This window comes from Lactuca saligna, chromosome 7 (genome assembly GCF_052625555.1).
Source record: "Lactuca saligna cultivar CGN05327 chromosome 7, ASM5262555v1, whole genome shotgun sequence".
Lineage (NCBI taxonomy): Eukaryota > Viridiplantae > Streptophyta > Magnoliopsida > Asterales > Asteraceae > Lactuca > Lactuca saligna.
In genome coordinates this window covers 55,931,849-55,947,478 of record NC_136423.1, presented here as the reverse complement: position 1 = coordinate 55,947,478, position 15,630 = coordinate 55,931,849, and the positions used below count along the sequence as shown (strand labels likewise).

Below are 15,630 nucleotides of genomic sequence, written 5' to 3'. Positions count from 1 at the left end.
CAAAACTAAAACTATATTACATTTATAAGTCATTATCCCTAAAAATAACTTCCAAAAATTACCATCCTTTAACAAACATCCATTGCTCCTTATTCACCACTTCTCCTACGTGCATCCCATTAACTAATTATATCTCGAGAGAGTCTCACATATAGATTGTCCAAAACCTCTAGGATCAAGGTTATACACGAGAGTCACCACCTCTAAGAAAAGTAGCAGTTTTGTAAAATTCTTTAATCAAAAGGGAAAGTTACACTTTAGTCCCAAGATTTCAGAAAAGTCCCAATATTTACGGAAAAGTTACACTTTAGTCCCAAGATTTTTTTTTTGAACGAAAAAGTCCTGAAAACCGGCAAAAATTTGCAGTTTGACCCTTTTTGACCGGTTGAAACCGGTACCAAACTAATTTGGGACTATTTCGTAAACTAATCCAAAATATTGGGATTTTTCAGTAAACAAAAAATATTAGGACTTTTCTGTAAACAAAAATATTAGGACTTTTCTATAAACAAAACCTTAATTATTATTATTGTTATTATTATTATTATTATTATTATTATTATTATTATTATTATTATTATTATTATTATTATTATTATTATTATTATTATTATTATTATTATTAAAAATATAAATAAGAATACTATTTTTTGAACTTGTTATTTTTAATATTATTACTAATACATATAAATGCATTAAATGAAAAAAATATTATTAATAACATTGTTTAAGGGTGGAGGTGGAGGAGATGGTGATGTTTTTAGTATTGAAATCGTGAATGTCTACTTGTATATTTTTACTTTGTATATGGTCATTTCATATTTGTTATTATTGTTTTCAATTCAGAATATTAATATTTAACAATTTGAAAGAAGTTGCATATTAATAGTTTAAGGTAGTAGAGTTTCTCATTTTGTATATAAAATTGTTTAAGGTTGAAGAATTACTTTCCAAATCCAACAAATCCACTACAAACATCTACATAAGTAACCTATATTAAAATTCGAAAGTATTAATTACAATATTTTGTTTAACAAAAAGTAATAGGAATAATTCAAAAGTATTATTCAAAATTCAAAAGTATTAATCCAAAAAACATGTCCTATTACTTTTTATTGAACAAGATATTGTAATTAATATTTTTGAATTTTGATATGGGCTACCTATGTAGATGTTTGTAGTGGATCTGTTGGATTTGGAAAATAATCCTTCTACTGTAAACATTTTTATATACAAAGTGAGAAATCCTTCTAACTTAAACTATTTATAAAGAATTTTACAAATATGCAACTTCTTTTAAATTGTTAAGTATTATTATTTTTAATTGAAAACAATAACAACAAATGTGAAATGGCCATATAAAAAGTAAAAATATACAAGCAAACATGCATAATTTCAATGCTAAAGGCAGCAACATCTCCTCCACCTCCACCCTTAAACAATGTCATTAATATTATTTTTTCATTTAAATACATTTATATGTATTAGTAACAATATTAATAATAACAAGTTCAAAAAAAAGTATTCTTATTTATATTTTTAATAATAATAATAATAATAATAATAATAATAATAATAATAATGATGATGATGATGATGATGATGATGATAATAATAATAATAATAATAATAATTATTATAATAATAACAATAATAATAATTAAGGTTTTGTTTATAGAAAAGTCCTAATATTTTTGTTTACAGAAAAGTCCTAATATTTTTTGTTTACTGAAAAATCCCAATATTTTGGATTAGTTTACGAAATAGTCCCAAATTAGTTTGGTACCGGTTTCAACCGGTCAAAAAGGGTCAAACTGCAAATTTTTGCCGGTTTTCAGGACTTTTTCGTTCAAAAAAAAAATCTTGGGACTAAAGTGTAACTTTTCCGTAAATATTGGGACTTTTCTGAAGATTTCCCTAATCAAAATCATAAAACACATTCAGTAGATAAGTTATTACACAAAAAAATAAGCTGCATTCACTCAAGTATTTGTTACACAAACGTAAACAGCATACATATATTCCATGCATATAAGAACTCATGTGATTCAACCCAATGATATATATATATATATATATATATATATATATATATATATATATATATATATATATATATATATATATATATATATAAAAGTAGGATCAAATGAGACACCTAAAAGGTTGAGAACGCGAGAACACATCTGGACTATCTAATTTTTAAGATGTGTGGCTATAATTAATTGTTATTTTTCTAATTATTAATACATTTAAATTTTAATTTTTAAATTAAAGAAAATTATAAAGGTTATTAAGGTAAATAAACTTGCCCTAATTTTGTAAACTCCTATAATTACTCTCTGCCTCTCTATTTCTTGACCTAATTTCATAGAACATTAAATCGATTAAACATAAGAGGCCTCCTTTAACTCAATCATCATCAGACCTCGCCATCACCAAAACCCTCCAAGGCTTCAACGGCAAATCGGCCTCCTACAACTCGATCTCCAATCGTTCTCCTACAACTCGATTTTATTTCATCGGTATTCATTGGAGATTCTAGACCTGCATCCTTGAATCCAATGAAACAGAAGCGGAATGGAAGTGAAGATGATGGCGAAGATGTTGAAGATGACGGCATTGAAGAAGAACGAAGAAGGAGCAAGAAATACAAAGGGGACGAAGAGAACGACGGGAGCAGGAGCGACTTACAGAGAGAACGTGGCATTGGTTGTAGCCGTAGCCGCGAGGAAAGGTCATCCCGGTCGGAATGTCACAAAAGTAGTGTAGGGATGGACAGAGAGACGGCAAGAGAGACCTACCGTCTTTGGTCTTCGAAGACGAACCATTCTTGGTGTCAGATTCATCGATTGTCTTCTCCAAGTACTCATACTCATCGAAGTCCATTGTCTCACTTGTAATCGTTCCCCAAGTCCTAGATTAGGGCTTTGGAGGATCGAATTTGATCAGTGAAGCTGGTGTGGATTCTTGGACAGAGATGATGGGTGCGAAAGTATGAACCCTAGCTTCTACAGTCTACTACATCTTTCTTATCTCTAAGTCTCCTGATCTCTCTTTATGAATACATATAGAATGCGTATTTATTTATGAATAACATTGTATTCATCTATGAATAGCAATGCATTCATGTATGAATGAATGTAATTATTTATGATTAGAAGTATTGATTTATTCATTTGTCAATAGCAGGGTACTCATTTGTTAATAGCAGTGTATTTATTTGTGAATAGCAATGTAATCATGTATTAATGAGTGTATTTATTTATAATTAGAGGTATTCTTTTTATTTTCAGCTGATTAAAAAAAAAGAATTGGATTACTTGTAAATTAATATGTGTTCATTTGTGATTGGAGTAGTTTCAGGTTTTTTCAAAAAAAAAATCATTTGTGAATATAAATGTATTTGATTTGGGGTTGGATTTCTATTCTTTTTTTTTTTTTTTGAAGAAAAAAAACGTGAAATAGGAGAAAAAATTTTGATTTTTTTCATTTTTTAAAAAAATTTGGTAAAAATATTTTTTATATTCCATTGATAAGAAAAATAAAAAATCAAATATTTCATTCTTTTTGGTAACTAATCCTAAATTTAAGGGAATTTGATTGAATTTTATTTTATTTTAATTTAATTAAAATATACAATTACTTATATACCCTTATATCTTGATTGGTTCAGAACTATTCTCGTATTCTCAACCTTTTATTTATATATATATATATATATATATATATATATATATATATATATATATATATATATATATATATATATATATATATATATATATATATATATCCAATATCATATTTTGAATATGATTAAAAAACCAAGTGGACCACACCGAATTGGTCTTTGATGTCACCATACAAAGGATAACATTCTAAAATATTGTTTTAACTTGAAGCTTTCCCTTAGACTCTTACCCGATGACCTCCATACGTTCGGGTCCATTTTTCAAGATGCTTAATTCATTGACTTGCTCCACTGCGAATGAAAATGGATGGCGTCTAGGTACATGCATGTGTAATTTCTGATTGCATCATTCTCATCTAATTTTACTAAGCTGTTTTGTTTATTATTATTAGTGCAAATTACATAAAAATTGATATAATCATATGAACACTAGGTTATTTTTTGTTCAAATTTAGTCATAATTTTTTAGTTTTTATAATTTTGACCATTTAACCTGTCAATCCTGTTACGCGCTCACATGTTCATATTATGTAGTTACCCGCTAACATGGCATAACCGATCAAATTGTCAAAATTGCAAAAATTAAAAAACCTAGTGACTAAATTGTAATATATATATATATATATATATATATATATATATATATATATATATATATATATATATATATATATACACTAAGAAATTATAACAATTTATATGACAAGATCAATTACATTACAAACTCCAATAAAAGTAACTTGTTATGCTTTACATTTAAGATCAAATACGAAAAGCATCCGTTTGGAATCTTTCATCATACAAACTCCAATGACCATATCTTTCACCCTGAAAAGCTGACCTTGGAATATAGAAATTAGGCTTCTTAACAGTCTTCAATTTGGTCAAATTCGAAGTAGAATTTGCAATATCTCGGCTAGTTACATTGACACATCCTGATAGATCAATATACTCAAGGTTTTGACACCCTTTAGAAATCAAAGCAAGGCCTTTAGCTGTTAGTTTGGAGAATTGAAGTTCAAGGTGAAGTAATTGAGGCATTAGGGTTCCAATTGCAGCAGCTTCTGAATCACCATCTTGAGGGCAAGCGTTTAGATAGTCACTGGGTACGATTCCTAAGTGGCGTGAAGGGTCTAAATCATTCATGAAGTTACGTTTTAGGATTCTGAGATTGGTGCATTTTCTTCCCAGTGTGAGTAGAGATTTGTGAGAGATTTCATAGCAAAAGCTTATGTTGAGTTCTTGAAGTTTTGGGCACTCGGAAGCTATTTTTACCATGGATTCATCTGTAACATTTGGGCAGCTCTTGATTGATAGTACTTCAAGGTTAGGGCACCTATTGAACAAAGCAACGGAGTCAAACAAATCTACATGAAAGGCTTTCTGAATGCCTAATTTATCGAAGATCGTTTTCCGGCAAATTTAGGTTTAGGGTAGATCATGAGAAAAAATTACTCGATACCAGGATGATGATAAAGATATGAAACAATCTCAGGAAAACACTAGCTTGAACAAATTAAGGAGGAAAGGAAAGGATGTATTAATACCTTTGAGCAACGAGAGAAAGTGAGCGATCGGAGCAGTGTCTAACCCTGATTTTAGTAAGGCCTCCATCGCTCCAATTCACAACAGATCGGAGCATATTATCGATTTTTCTCTCGAATTGAGGACTCCACCAGCGAAACGATTCACGTGGGCGCGATTCGAAAGATGATTCGAAAGAAGATTCGAGGTCGAAGACGGAGTGAAGAGAAGGATCCTTGGAAGCCTGAAGCCATGACTTGCAGACAAGCATGATGCCTCGCCATCGATCCTCAACAGTGAGGCGGGTAAGGATGTTGAGGAGGCACTCGTGAGTCAAATCGGCCCAGCCGGAGTAGAGTTCTGACTCGTCGGTTTCTTCTTCTCGACGGTGGTTGTTCTCGGCCATTGGTGGTTGATAACTTGATACAACAATTCGATGGGTTTTTTTTTGTTAATTTTGTAAATCCCGTTTCCAACGAATCCGGACACGTGTCAGTATATAATTAATTTCGTTTTTATTTTTCATTTTTTTCTCTTTTCAAATGCTCAAAAAAGTCCATGACACAACCTTTTCTTGCACATTAAGATATATTTAAGGGTGGCTCAATGAGTTCGGGCTCCATACAAACCAAAATTTTAGGGCCTTTTAGCATTCAGTATATTTAATCGAGAAAGAAGAATCTGGGAAGACTATTCTACATCAAAGTTCAAAAAACAAATTTATTCCTTTTTTTGTGCAAAAATTTAAAACAGATTTCTACATCAAACAAATTTAATTTCATCAAAATAACAAAATTTATCATAGATTATCAAATTAACACAACACACAAATTCACAATCATAACAATGAACAATTATCAGTTATTAAAAAAGGAGAAAATGATGCATACGCCCTATGAAGTTTCTAGGGTTGACTCTTTTAGTCACTTAAGTTTTTCGTGGTTTTATGAGGAAACCAACTTGTGGGCAACCTGTTCTTTTAGTCCCATTTACTTATTTTAGCCGGTTTAGAAGACACATAGACAAAACTTGGGGCCCACCTCTCTCTCACACACACACCAGAAAAAACCCAGCAACAACCAAAGTTGTTGCCTTCTTCAACCCATCCTCTCGTCTTCCTTCTATTTTGATGGTAGACTGATCCAATCACCACCAAACCACCGCCATGGCCCGTTGAAGAAAGCCTCCGACCACAAACAGGACTATCGACACTGTTCACCGGAGAAGAAAAACCGGCGAGAATCACCATTTTCCCTCCTGTCTTCATCTCTTTTCGACCTTCAAGCAGCTTCCAATCATTTTTCCTTACTCCATCAATCTTAGGTAACCCTTTTTCTTTTCTATTTAGAACTCATTCAAAAATCTCCAAGAACAGTCAGCACCTATCATGGTGGTCGGTTACATGAATAGTTCTGACCCCCGGTGATGGGTTCGATCCTAAACAAATATATGTAGTTCCTCATTGGCAGTACTCTCTTCTGGTAGTCACCTGTTAGAGCCAAGAACTGTAGAAGTGATGATTGTTGAATATCATCGGTGATGATGGGTACCACCCACCACAACAACGGCGACGAGTGGTGGTAGTACAACAGCTCTGCTGCTTCCGCCTTCCTAATCCAGCTTTGATCGAATAGGAAAGAAGGTGCATATATCAGGGTTGTTTGGAGTGGGGCTGCGGTGGTTCTATGGCAGACGATGGTGGTTTCCAATGAGGAAGAAGATGTTGGCAATGGTAGAGAGAGAGAGAGAGAGATGTTGCGGGACCTTTTAGTTTTTTTAATTTATTAAAATATAAAAATAAATGAAGTGTCATATTCATTTTCTCAAAAATGACCTATTGGAACCGACAAAACTAAATTTGTTCCCTTAAAAAGCCATTTAAAAAGTTAAATTACCAAAAGAGTAAACCCTAGAAACTTCATAGGGCGTAGTTGTCATTTTTCCATTAAAAAATGGAGAATCAGAAGGACATACATTTTCACATTTTCAGAATTCGGCATTGTAGCATTGTCCACATAAATGAAGTGTTTTGGCTACATCATAGCAAACATAAAAAAATAAAAATAAAAAACTTAAATTAAGAGCTTCAAAATCCAATAATATCATTAAATAATATAAAGCATAATAGAGCTGCACCTTTTTCTACCACCTAAACAAAACACCTATATATCAGTTGTTTCACCAATGTAGGTACAAAACAATACAAAGGCAATTCTCTATTTATGTTTTAATCAATCGATTCCACACATTAAAAGGACCATCTAACAACTAGTTTTCAAATTCAGAGCATTAAATGTTAAACTAAAGATCCTTTCAAGAAAACAAGCTACCAAAGTTCAAATTGTGCAATCCCAATTTCAACAGGATGACAAGGGGGAAGAAGAATCGATCAGAGCCAGGAAGAAGAAGAAGAATCGAGAATCAGACTGGTAATAGTTTCTGTGGTTCTGAGGAGAATGAAGAATAAAACCAAAGATTCAGAGAAAGAAGAATCGATCAAAGCTAGGAAGAAGAAAATTTGAGATTTAGAGAATCAATCTGGTAATGGTTTTTGTGGTTCTAGGGAGAATGAAGAATGAAACAAAAGATTCAGACAAAGAAGAACAATCGCATTCAATTTCTGTCGAAAAATGGTTTATGTGGTTCTACTTCTGTCCGCGAATGGAGAATATAAATTGGCAATTCCCTAATATTTGGGTTCTCTGGGGCCTCTTAGAATTAGGGGCCCTAAGCAAGGGCTTAGTTTCAATCTATGTAAGGCCGACCCTGGATATATTTAGGCACTTTATTATTATATTGTGATTCTAAGGACTCGAATGCACAAGAAAAATTTATATATCAACGTATATTTTAGGTATTTAGTATTTAAATTGTAAGATCCGATTTTCTATCATTTTTATTTTACGATCAAAGGTCGGAAGTCGATTAGGTAAAGGTTTTGGGCCTTAAGAAGGTAAAATTTTAGTCCTTGTGGAAGGAGGTAATGATGGTTAATGTAACATCCGTTTTCAAGGATGGGTCAATTTAGGGTTTTAAGTAGTCAAAAGGTCGAATTTTTGAAGAAATGGAGCCTCACAACGTGAGCTTTGAGTGGTCACGACGTGAGATTAGTTATTATGGAACTTTTGTTCGGGATTAGTCTCACGGTGTGAGACATAGAGGCTCACAACATGAGAACTAATGCAGAACAAGCCCATGATCATTTAGGGTTCCCTTCGTATTTAAGTCCCCTTAAATCCATTTTAGGGTTCATTATCAGCCTCCAAACCCTCTTTCACCTCAGAAAACCCTAGACTTCACCCCTTGCATGATTTTTGGCCATTTTGGGAGCATTTCTTGGTTTGAAGAATAAGAGAAAAAGAAAAAGAAGGTCAACTTTTGAAGAGGCTTGCAAGGAATCATCATCATCATCACCTCACATTGTTTCTGGACCCTTATAAGTGTAAAGCTTCCACCTTTACTATTTTTTGTGGCTAGATGCAAGTTTTGTCCCACTTTTCTCCCTATTTGAGAAATTATGAATGAAGGAAAACCATAAAGTTGGGAACTTTATGGGTCTTTAGATTGTCTTGATGTTCAAATCTAGTGAATGATTGGGTTTTGAACCTTTTCATGAAAGTTGGATGATCTTTTTTCAATTTTGGTCCCAAATGAGATCTAGACATGTATTGGACATACATGCCCATAATGCATGAACTTTTAAATTTATTATGGAGTAATAAGACCTTCTGGAAAGTTAGATTAAAAGGCTTAATAGATTAAGGCTTAAATGGTTGGATTTGGACTTCAGACTGTGCTTATGACGTGAGACATAGGCAGGGGCGGACCTAGGGGTGGTCCACGGTGGCACCGACAACCCCTAACTTTTCCTGCCATAGTGGAAAAGTTTTCGAAAATTTTATTTTTTCTACTACCGTGCAACCCTAACTCTCCCGTGAAACCCCCACTGTAAAATCTTGCGTCCGCCCCTGGACATAGGGTCTTACGAATAACCCCGTTTTCTGTTAAGCTCCTTGGAGCTCACGACGTGATAGAAGGTTGCTCACGTCGTGAGGTCAGCTTAGGTGATTTCCTTAACTATGTTGGCTAGGTTGGGTCGAGACGAGTTGGAATCGGACCGAGTGAGCTCTCACGACGTGACCAAGGGCTGGTCATGACGTAAGGCTGAATAGTTGACTTTGGGTTGTTAACCTTGATTTTGATCATTGACTTGTGGCTTGGGTTGACTTTTGATCAATTTTTATTTTTAGAAGGTAGAGTTAGGGTTTACCATGTGTGGTTTGATTGAAGGTGTTAAGCACCCATCATTTGGCAAGAGAGCAGTTAGATGTGGTCAGCGCAGTATGGAGCTAAGTGTTAGTCGGCTTTGTGATTCATGTGAGTTTTCCTCACTGTACTTATGGGTCGAAGGCACCAATATCGGCCAACTCGATTATGTATCTTGATATATAGGATGTCGTTATGTTGTAGTGATATGTTAGATATGTATCCTCATATATAGGATGTGTTATGAAGTAGTGATTTGTAGATCTGCATGTTGCTTGTTGACTGGTTATATGATTATATGCTTGTTGAACATATGTTATATGTTATATGTCGACATGGTATGGTTGAGTTGAGACTTCACTGCTTTGTGTGGTTAGTCAACAAACTCAGGGCAAGCCAACCGAGAGGTTGTGGGCCAGGGTAATCAAACCAGGAGATTGTGAACCGATATGCAATATATAAGGCAAGCCAACCGAGAGGTTATGGGTCAGTGTAATCCAACACGGAAGTTGTGGACCCAGTATACAATATGTATGACAATCCAACCGGGAGGTTTTGGGCCAGGGTAATCCAACCGGGAGGTTGTGGACCCAGCATGCAGTATGTATATTTGTTTGGTTGTGTGTGGTACTTTGAAGAATTCAATAAACTTTGTGCTTACGTATTCAGTTTATTAATTCAGGTACTTCAAATGATCATGACAAAGCTAAGACGTAATCGTGCACATCTGCCGGTTTTTATGGTATTGGATTTTGGGACACTCTAATTATGGATTTTGTTTTTGGAACAATGATTTGTAAACAATTATGGTCTTTGAATTTGTTTTGAAAGATGAAAATTTTACTCTGACTTTTGGGATATTACATAAATAAAATTCATTTTTTTAGTATTTAAATTGGTTGAGATTATATCATGGTCTTTGACAATCGTTAATTCGTTTTTTTGATGAACGATTATGATTGAAGGCACTATTGGTCACCTTGCTCGATGATGACAAGGTCTCGGAGATGACATTGCCTAAATTTTTCCTGTGATGTTTTCAAGTGAGTGATGTATAGATGTATTGTATATCAAAGTTGCGACAAGATGTTCATATCAATTTCATATTTTCCATGTGAATTGTCCAGCAAAGTTACTTGTCTATAGTGAATGCGTCGAAATAAAAGGACTTGGACATATTTGACATGTTAAAATGAGTGCAAAGCAATATGGGTCATTTTAAGTGGGTCCAGTGTTGGGCAGAGTGCATCAATCTACCGACACTTTTGCTCCAAATCTTTTTTTCCAATTTTAAATAATTAATGCATAACACAAGCTTACAAAGACGTTATTATCAAAATAAAAAAAATAACTTTTAACAAAACAATTTGAGAGTTTATAAACATGTCTAATACGACCTTCGGTTAATTGAGCCTTATAACCCAGTTCGTTTGTTTATTATCTATTTAACATATTAAAACAAACTTGACACGATTAAATCGGTGTTTTTGATAAACACGTTAAAATAGTCACCTCTAATATATACCAATTGCCTCCGACTTTATCCGTTGATTTTCATCTAACAAGTCCATCGATGTTTCTTATAATTAATTAAAAGTTAAAACTGCAAATTTGAGCGATGTGATTAGTCGGTTTTTGTGCTTTTAGTCTTTGTGGTTTTGAATTTACAAATTCCGTCCTTTTAAATAGGTTTCATTGCGGTTTTGGTTCCTAGAGATAACATTCGTTATCTTTCATAACTCACCCCATGTGCCACTTGTGTGAGGGCATTTTAGTCATTCTATATTGCATATCTCCCCTCCTCTATTAGACTTATCTGTTAAAAATCTTAATTCCTCATCCTCGTCTATCTTGGTTCTATCTAAGGATATCAAGAAACATTACAAAGAAAGTCTCTCTTTAATGTTGACAAAGCTTGTTTATATGTTGATGTAGAAAATATGGCCAAACTGTTGTAAGGCATGCATGGGGATGCTAAGACTAAAGTAAGGAATTGTGTAATGGTCAATCTTAACTCAAGCAAATGAGAGTGATTTACATTTTAAGAGCTCACTTTATAAAGTTATTGCAAGCATAAAGGCAACTCATAGGGAATTCTGAAGTTATTTTCAAGGTGTAGATAGTGAAGTTAGTGTGGTATTAGAAGGTGGTTGGACAAGTGGGGAAATTTTTGATGTTTTAGTTTGAACTAGTAATTAAGTTCGCGTTTTGTCGTGGATTTTTACGTGTTTTCGTTAGATTGGTAGGTGTGGGCAACGTCCACACTGGCGTTATTGGGAAAAGGACAAAAAAACGAAGTTATAAAATGTTATGGTGGTAATGGGGAGCAATGCGCATGCTAATAACAGGGAAGGGGGCGGTGTTCACGTGTTATAACACCTAATAATGCCCATTGGGGCATTGCCCATACCCACCTCTCTTACATATTAGGAGTAAGAATTTATTAAACATTTGGCATTCTATCAGTTCAAAGTTGATGATCAAAGTAACATTGAAAAAAATATAGAGAGGTGGAAATGCATTTTATAAAGTAGATGACTAAACATCAAGTTTGAGTTTGGGAGAGGAAATTTACAACATCTTATGCATAATATACAAGTGTGTAAAGTCCAAATTTAATCCTTTAATGAGAAACCTTATGTTTTGTAGAATGAAAAAAAAAAAAATACCTACATTACCCTGTCAAAATATAATATTTTTCATCCCTTGATTTTTTAAACTATCACTTTCACCCCCTTCATTTTTCTAAACGTTTATGTTTCTCCCCCGTCCCCGTTTTCTGCATGACTAGTTTGTTTTTTAGATTTTCGTATTTATCCCCGTCCCTATAGTGTGCGGGTGTCTCTCTCTCTCTCTCTCTCTCTCTCTCTCTCTATATATATATATATATATATATATATATATATATATATATATATATATATAGAGAGAGAGAGAGAGAGAGACACCCACACACTACAGGGACGGGGATAAACACGAAAATCTAAAAAACAAACTAGTCATGCAGAAAACGGGGACGGGGGAGAAACACAAACGTTTAGAAAAATGAAGGGGATGAAAGTGATATTTTATAAAATTAAAGATGGAGGGGAAAAAGTGATAGTTTAAAAAGTCAAGGGATGAAAAATATTATATTTTGAGAGGGTAATGTACGTATTTTTTTTTCATTCTACAAAACATAAGGTTTCTCATTAAAGGATTAAATTTGGACTTTACACACTTGTATATTATGCATAAGATGTTGTAAATTTCCTCTCCCAAACTCAAACTTGCATTTTAGATATATTTGTAATATGTTTAGGGATTTTTTTTTTGAAATAAATCGATGATTTTGTTATGAATGAATATGGTTTAAATAATATTATATTTTGACAGGGTAATATACGTATTTTTTTTTTTCAGGTAACGCCATTTCTAATGGGTTTTTTTTACAACTTATTATTATTCGAATACAAAGCATAATTGTTTTATTTTTTATTAATCACTCAATATATATTAGTCAATAATATGTATTGTCATTTAACCCCTCATATTTTAGTTATATTCCAATTTCCTTAAATATATTTTAGTTTAAAATATTTATTTATTTATTTACATATTAATTATTTGTATTAAATATTTAATGATATTTCTTCTATGAAATATAAAATTATAATGATTATATAACTTTTTATTATTTTTTATGACCATTCCATAATAGTTTTTTAGTATTATTTTTTCCGAACAATATGTTGTAACATATTTCTTTTGAAACAATGTATCGTAATACTTTTAATAAAATTAAAATACAATATATGTTTAAAAAAATAATTAAATAAGGTGGTTTTATAAAACATTTTAGATATATATTGATAAATTAGTTAAATTTTTATTTAAAAAAAAAAAAGCAAAAAGCTATTATTATAAGAGGTTAACCATTGTAGTGATTATTTAATATTACATATTTAAACATGGATATTAAATTATGGTTATTAATAAATAAGTTGACCTGATTGCTTATTAAAAGTACAAAATTGTGTACAAAAGTTGATATACTTTGCTGATTTATATGGTTCCTATCTGAAAAGACAACTTTACCCTCATATAAAGACACGTGGGATGGGATGAGTTGATAGAAGGAATATAATAGAGATTATCTCCAAGGCGAAAACCACAAAGAACGCTACTAAAACTAATTAAGTTTACAATTTATAACCACATGGATTAAAATCCTAAAAACAACCATAGAGATCAAAATTTACAGTTTTATCTAATTAAAAACGTTTTAAACATTTAACCAATAATTAGGTGGGTGAGCAATCAAAATCAATTAGATCAAGAAATTAAGTAAACTGACTAGCTCATCATTTTGAACTTGACATGATCAAGTCAATTTGAAAAAAAAAAACGCCAATGTGAAAAAATCGAAAATTTTATTTTATCCAAAAAGATGAGGCAAAAAAAACTTGAACATCTTCCTCATTTCTATATTTATTGACAAAATTATAAACTCTCTAAAAAGAAAAAAAAAAAAAAAAAATCCAAACACAACGAAACATAAATCATCATCACCATACACCTAACAGTTAACATGAAATGTGATGTACACGTGTTACATTTATGAATTTCACATGTTCTATAGGTTACGATTTATCTAAAATATCTTCTGACATGGATCTCAAAAACCAAGATCAAATCATAAATCATAATTATAATCAATTTATGTCTCAATTATCCACACAGATTTGTCGACACCCACATAAAATTCCATATGGATTCACCAATCTTGAATCACCATAACAACAAAATATCAAAACTTGTCAAGATTCATCATCAAGATAAAAACTTTTCAAGAACAGAAATACCCAAATACATAACACATTCAAGAAGAGATTCACAAGTGTATAAAGTCACGAAAGTAAGCAACTAGAGATTAGAAAGGAAACACATGAACTTAAATCTTTTGGGCAAAGTATATCAAATACATGAATTGAATTTGAAATACCCAAATACATCACATAATTTCACATAGTAAAAACGAACATAGATCCAATATCGGAAGAATACCATAGTTCTACGCAAGCGAAGCGTAACGTTCATTATCATGATCGCGATCTGGATTGACACATAGGATAGCATAGAGGGCGTAGATTATGCCAGGAAGATAACCCAGAATAGTCAGCACCAAAGCAATAAAGAACTCAACCTGCAACAGCAAATATATCTCGGTTAGACATTTTTACAAACAGTTGGTGTGCAAAAACAAATCAACTTACAGTGCAGCAACCGTAACGAAGGCAGACGCCGAGAGGAGGAAGGAGGATCGAGAGTATGATCTCGCAAAGAAGAAGACATCCTGACGACATTTTTGGTCGAGATTGGAGCCGATGAATTTTGGATTCAGAAGATTGATTGATTTGTCAACAAAATTGTGGAGTTAATACTTAATAGATGACCACATGTCTGACATCGTGAATAAAATAATCAAATTACAAATAAGGTCCCTCATCAATGTTCGTGTTGTAAAGATTAGTCCCCGAAATATATGCATGTTTCAAGAGGTGGTTTATAAATTTATGAACTAAAGATGCGAATGGTGTTTTTAATACAAGATCTTAACAATCACGCTCGAGGGTGTTTGTTGAAAGGGATAATCATAATAAATACCAAATGAGGAGAAACGTTTTTTTATATATATATATATATATATATATATATATAATGCATGAGGAAATAATTATCTATGTTTGTAGAAAGGGTACTTATGAGATTTCAAAATGTTCAAAATAATTTATGATAAAATAAGGTTTTTGTGAATTGTTTGCAAATTAATTTTGATTTTGTGATATTTTTGAAGAAAACAATAAACCTTTAACTTTAGGATTAGCAAACTATATACCTGCTTGTCTACACGAAGAATCTTTAGTTTCTTAGTGACAAACGATTTGTTGTGTTATTTTTCTTGTATCTAATATCATTAAACATGAGTATAAATCAAATCATTCTTGTATATGTTCAATATTGGTCTCTTTATTTATGATGAATAAGATCAACATAATCATGTGGGTGCTAATCATGTGGATGCTGCCACAAGCTCATAAAGTCTACATATATCTCAGCTCAAATGACATTGATACTTAACTTTTTTTTTTTCAAGATTCACTTAG

General features: G+C 32.3%; 2 protein-coding genes and 1 long non-coding RNA gene across 3 annotated transcripts; 1 reads left to right on the top strand and 2 right to left on the bottom strand.

The window, feature by feature from the left end:
• The first annotated feature begins 3,910 nt into the window (after positions 1-3,910).
• Positions 3,911-10,330, top strand: LOC145004216 (uncharacterized). The gene is made up of 2 exons (XR_013662321.1): positions 3,911-4,012; positions 10,167-10,330. It is a non-coding gene; the product is annotated as an uncharacterized LOC145004216 (long non-coding RNA).
• On the bottom strand, positions 4,389-5,663 carry LOC145006419 (F-box protein SKIP1-like). The gene is made up of 2 exons (XM_078965507.1): positions 5,242-5,663; positions 4,389-5,030 (listed from the first exon to the last, which is right to left on the bottom strand). Exons 1-2 carry the CDS (start codon positions 5,622-5,624, stop codon positions 4,457-4,459), a joined length of 957 nt encoding a protein of 318 aa, XP_078821633.1. The 5' UTR covers positions 5,625-5,663; the 3' UTR covers positions 4,389-4,456.
• A 3,979-nt stretch (positions 10,331-14,309) lies between the features above and the next one.
• LOC145005956 (PMP3 family protein At2g24040-like) lies at positions 14,310-14,899 on the bottom strand. The gene is made up of 2 exons (XM_078965057.1): positions 14,740-14,899; positions 14,310-14,669 (listed from the first exon to the last, which is right to left on the bottom strand). Exons 1-2 carry the CDS (start codon positions 14,827-14,829, stop codon positions 14,538-14,540), a joined length of 222 nt encoding a protein of 73 aa, XP_078821183.1. The 5' UTR covers positions 14,830-14,899; the 3' UTR covers positions 14,310-14,537.
• Between the last annotated feature and the right edge of the window lie 731 nt (positions 14,900-15,630).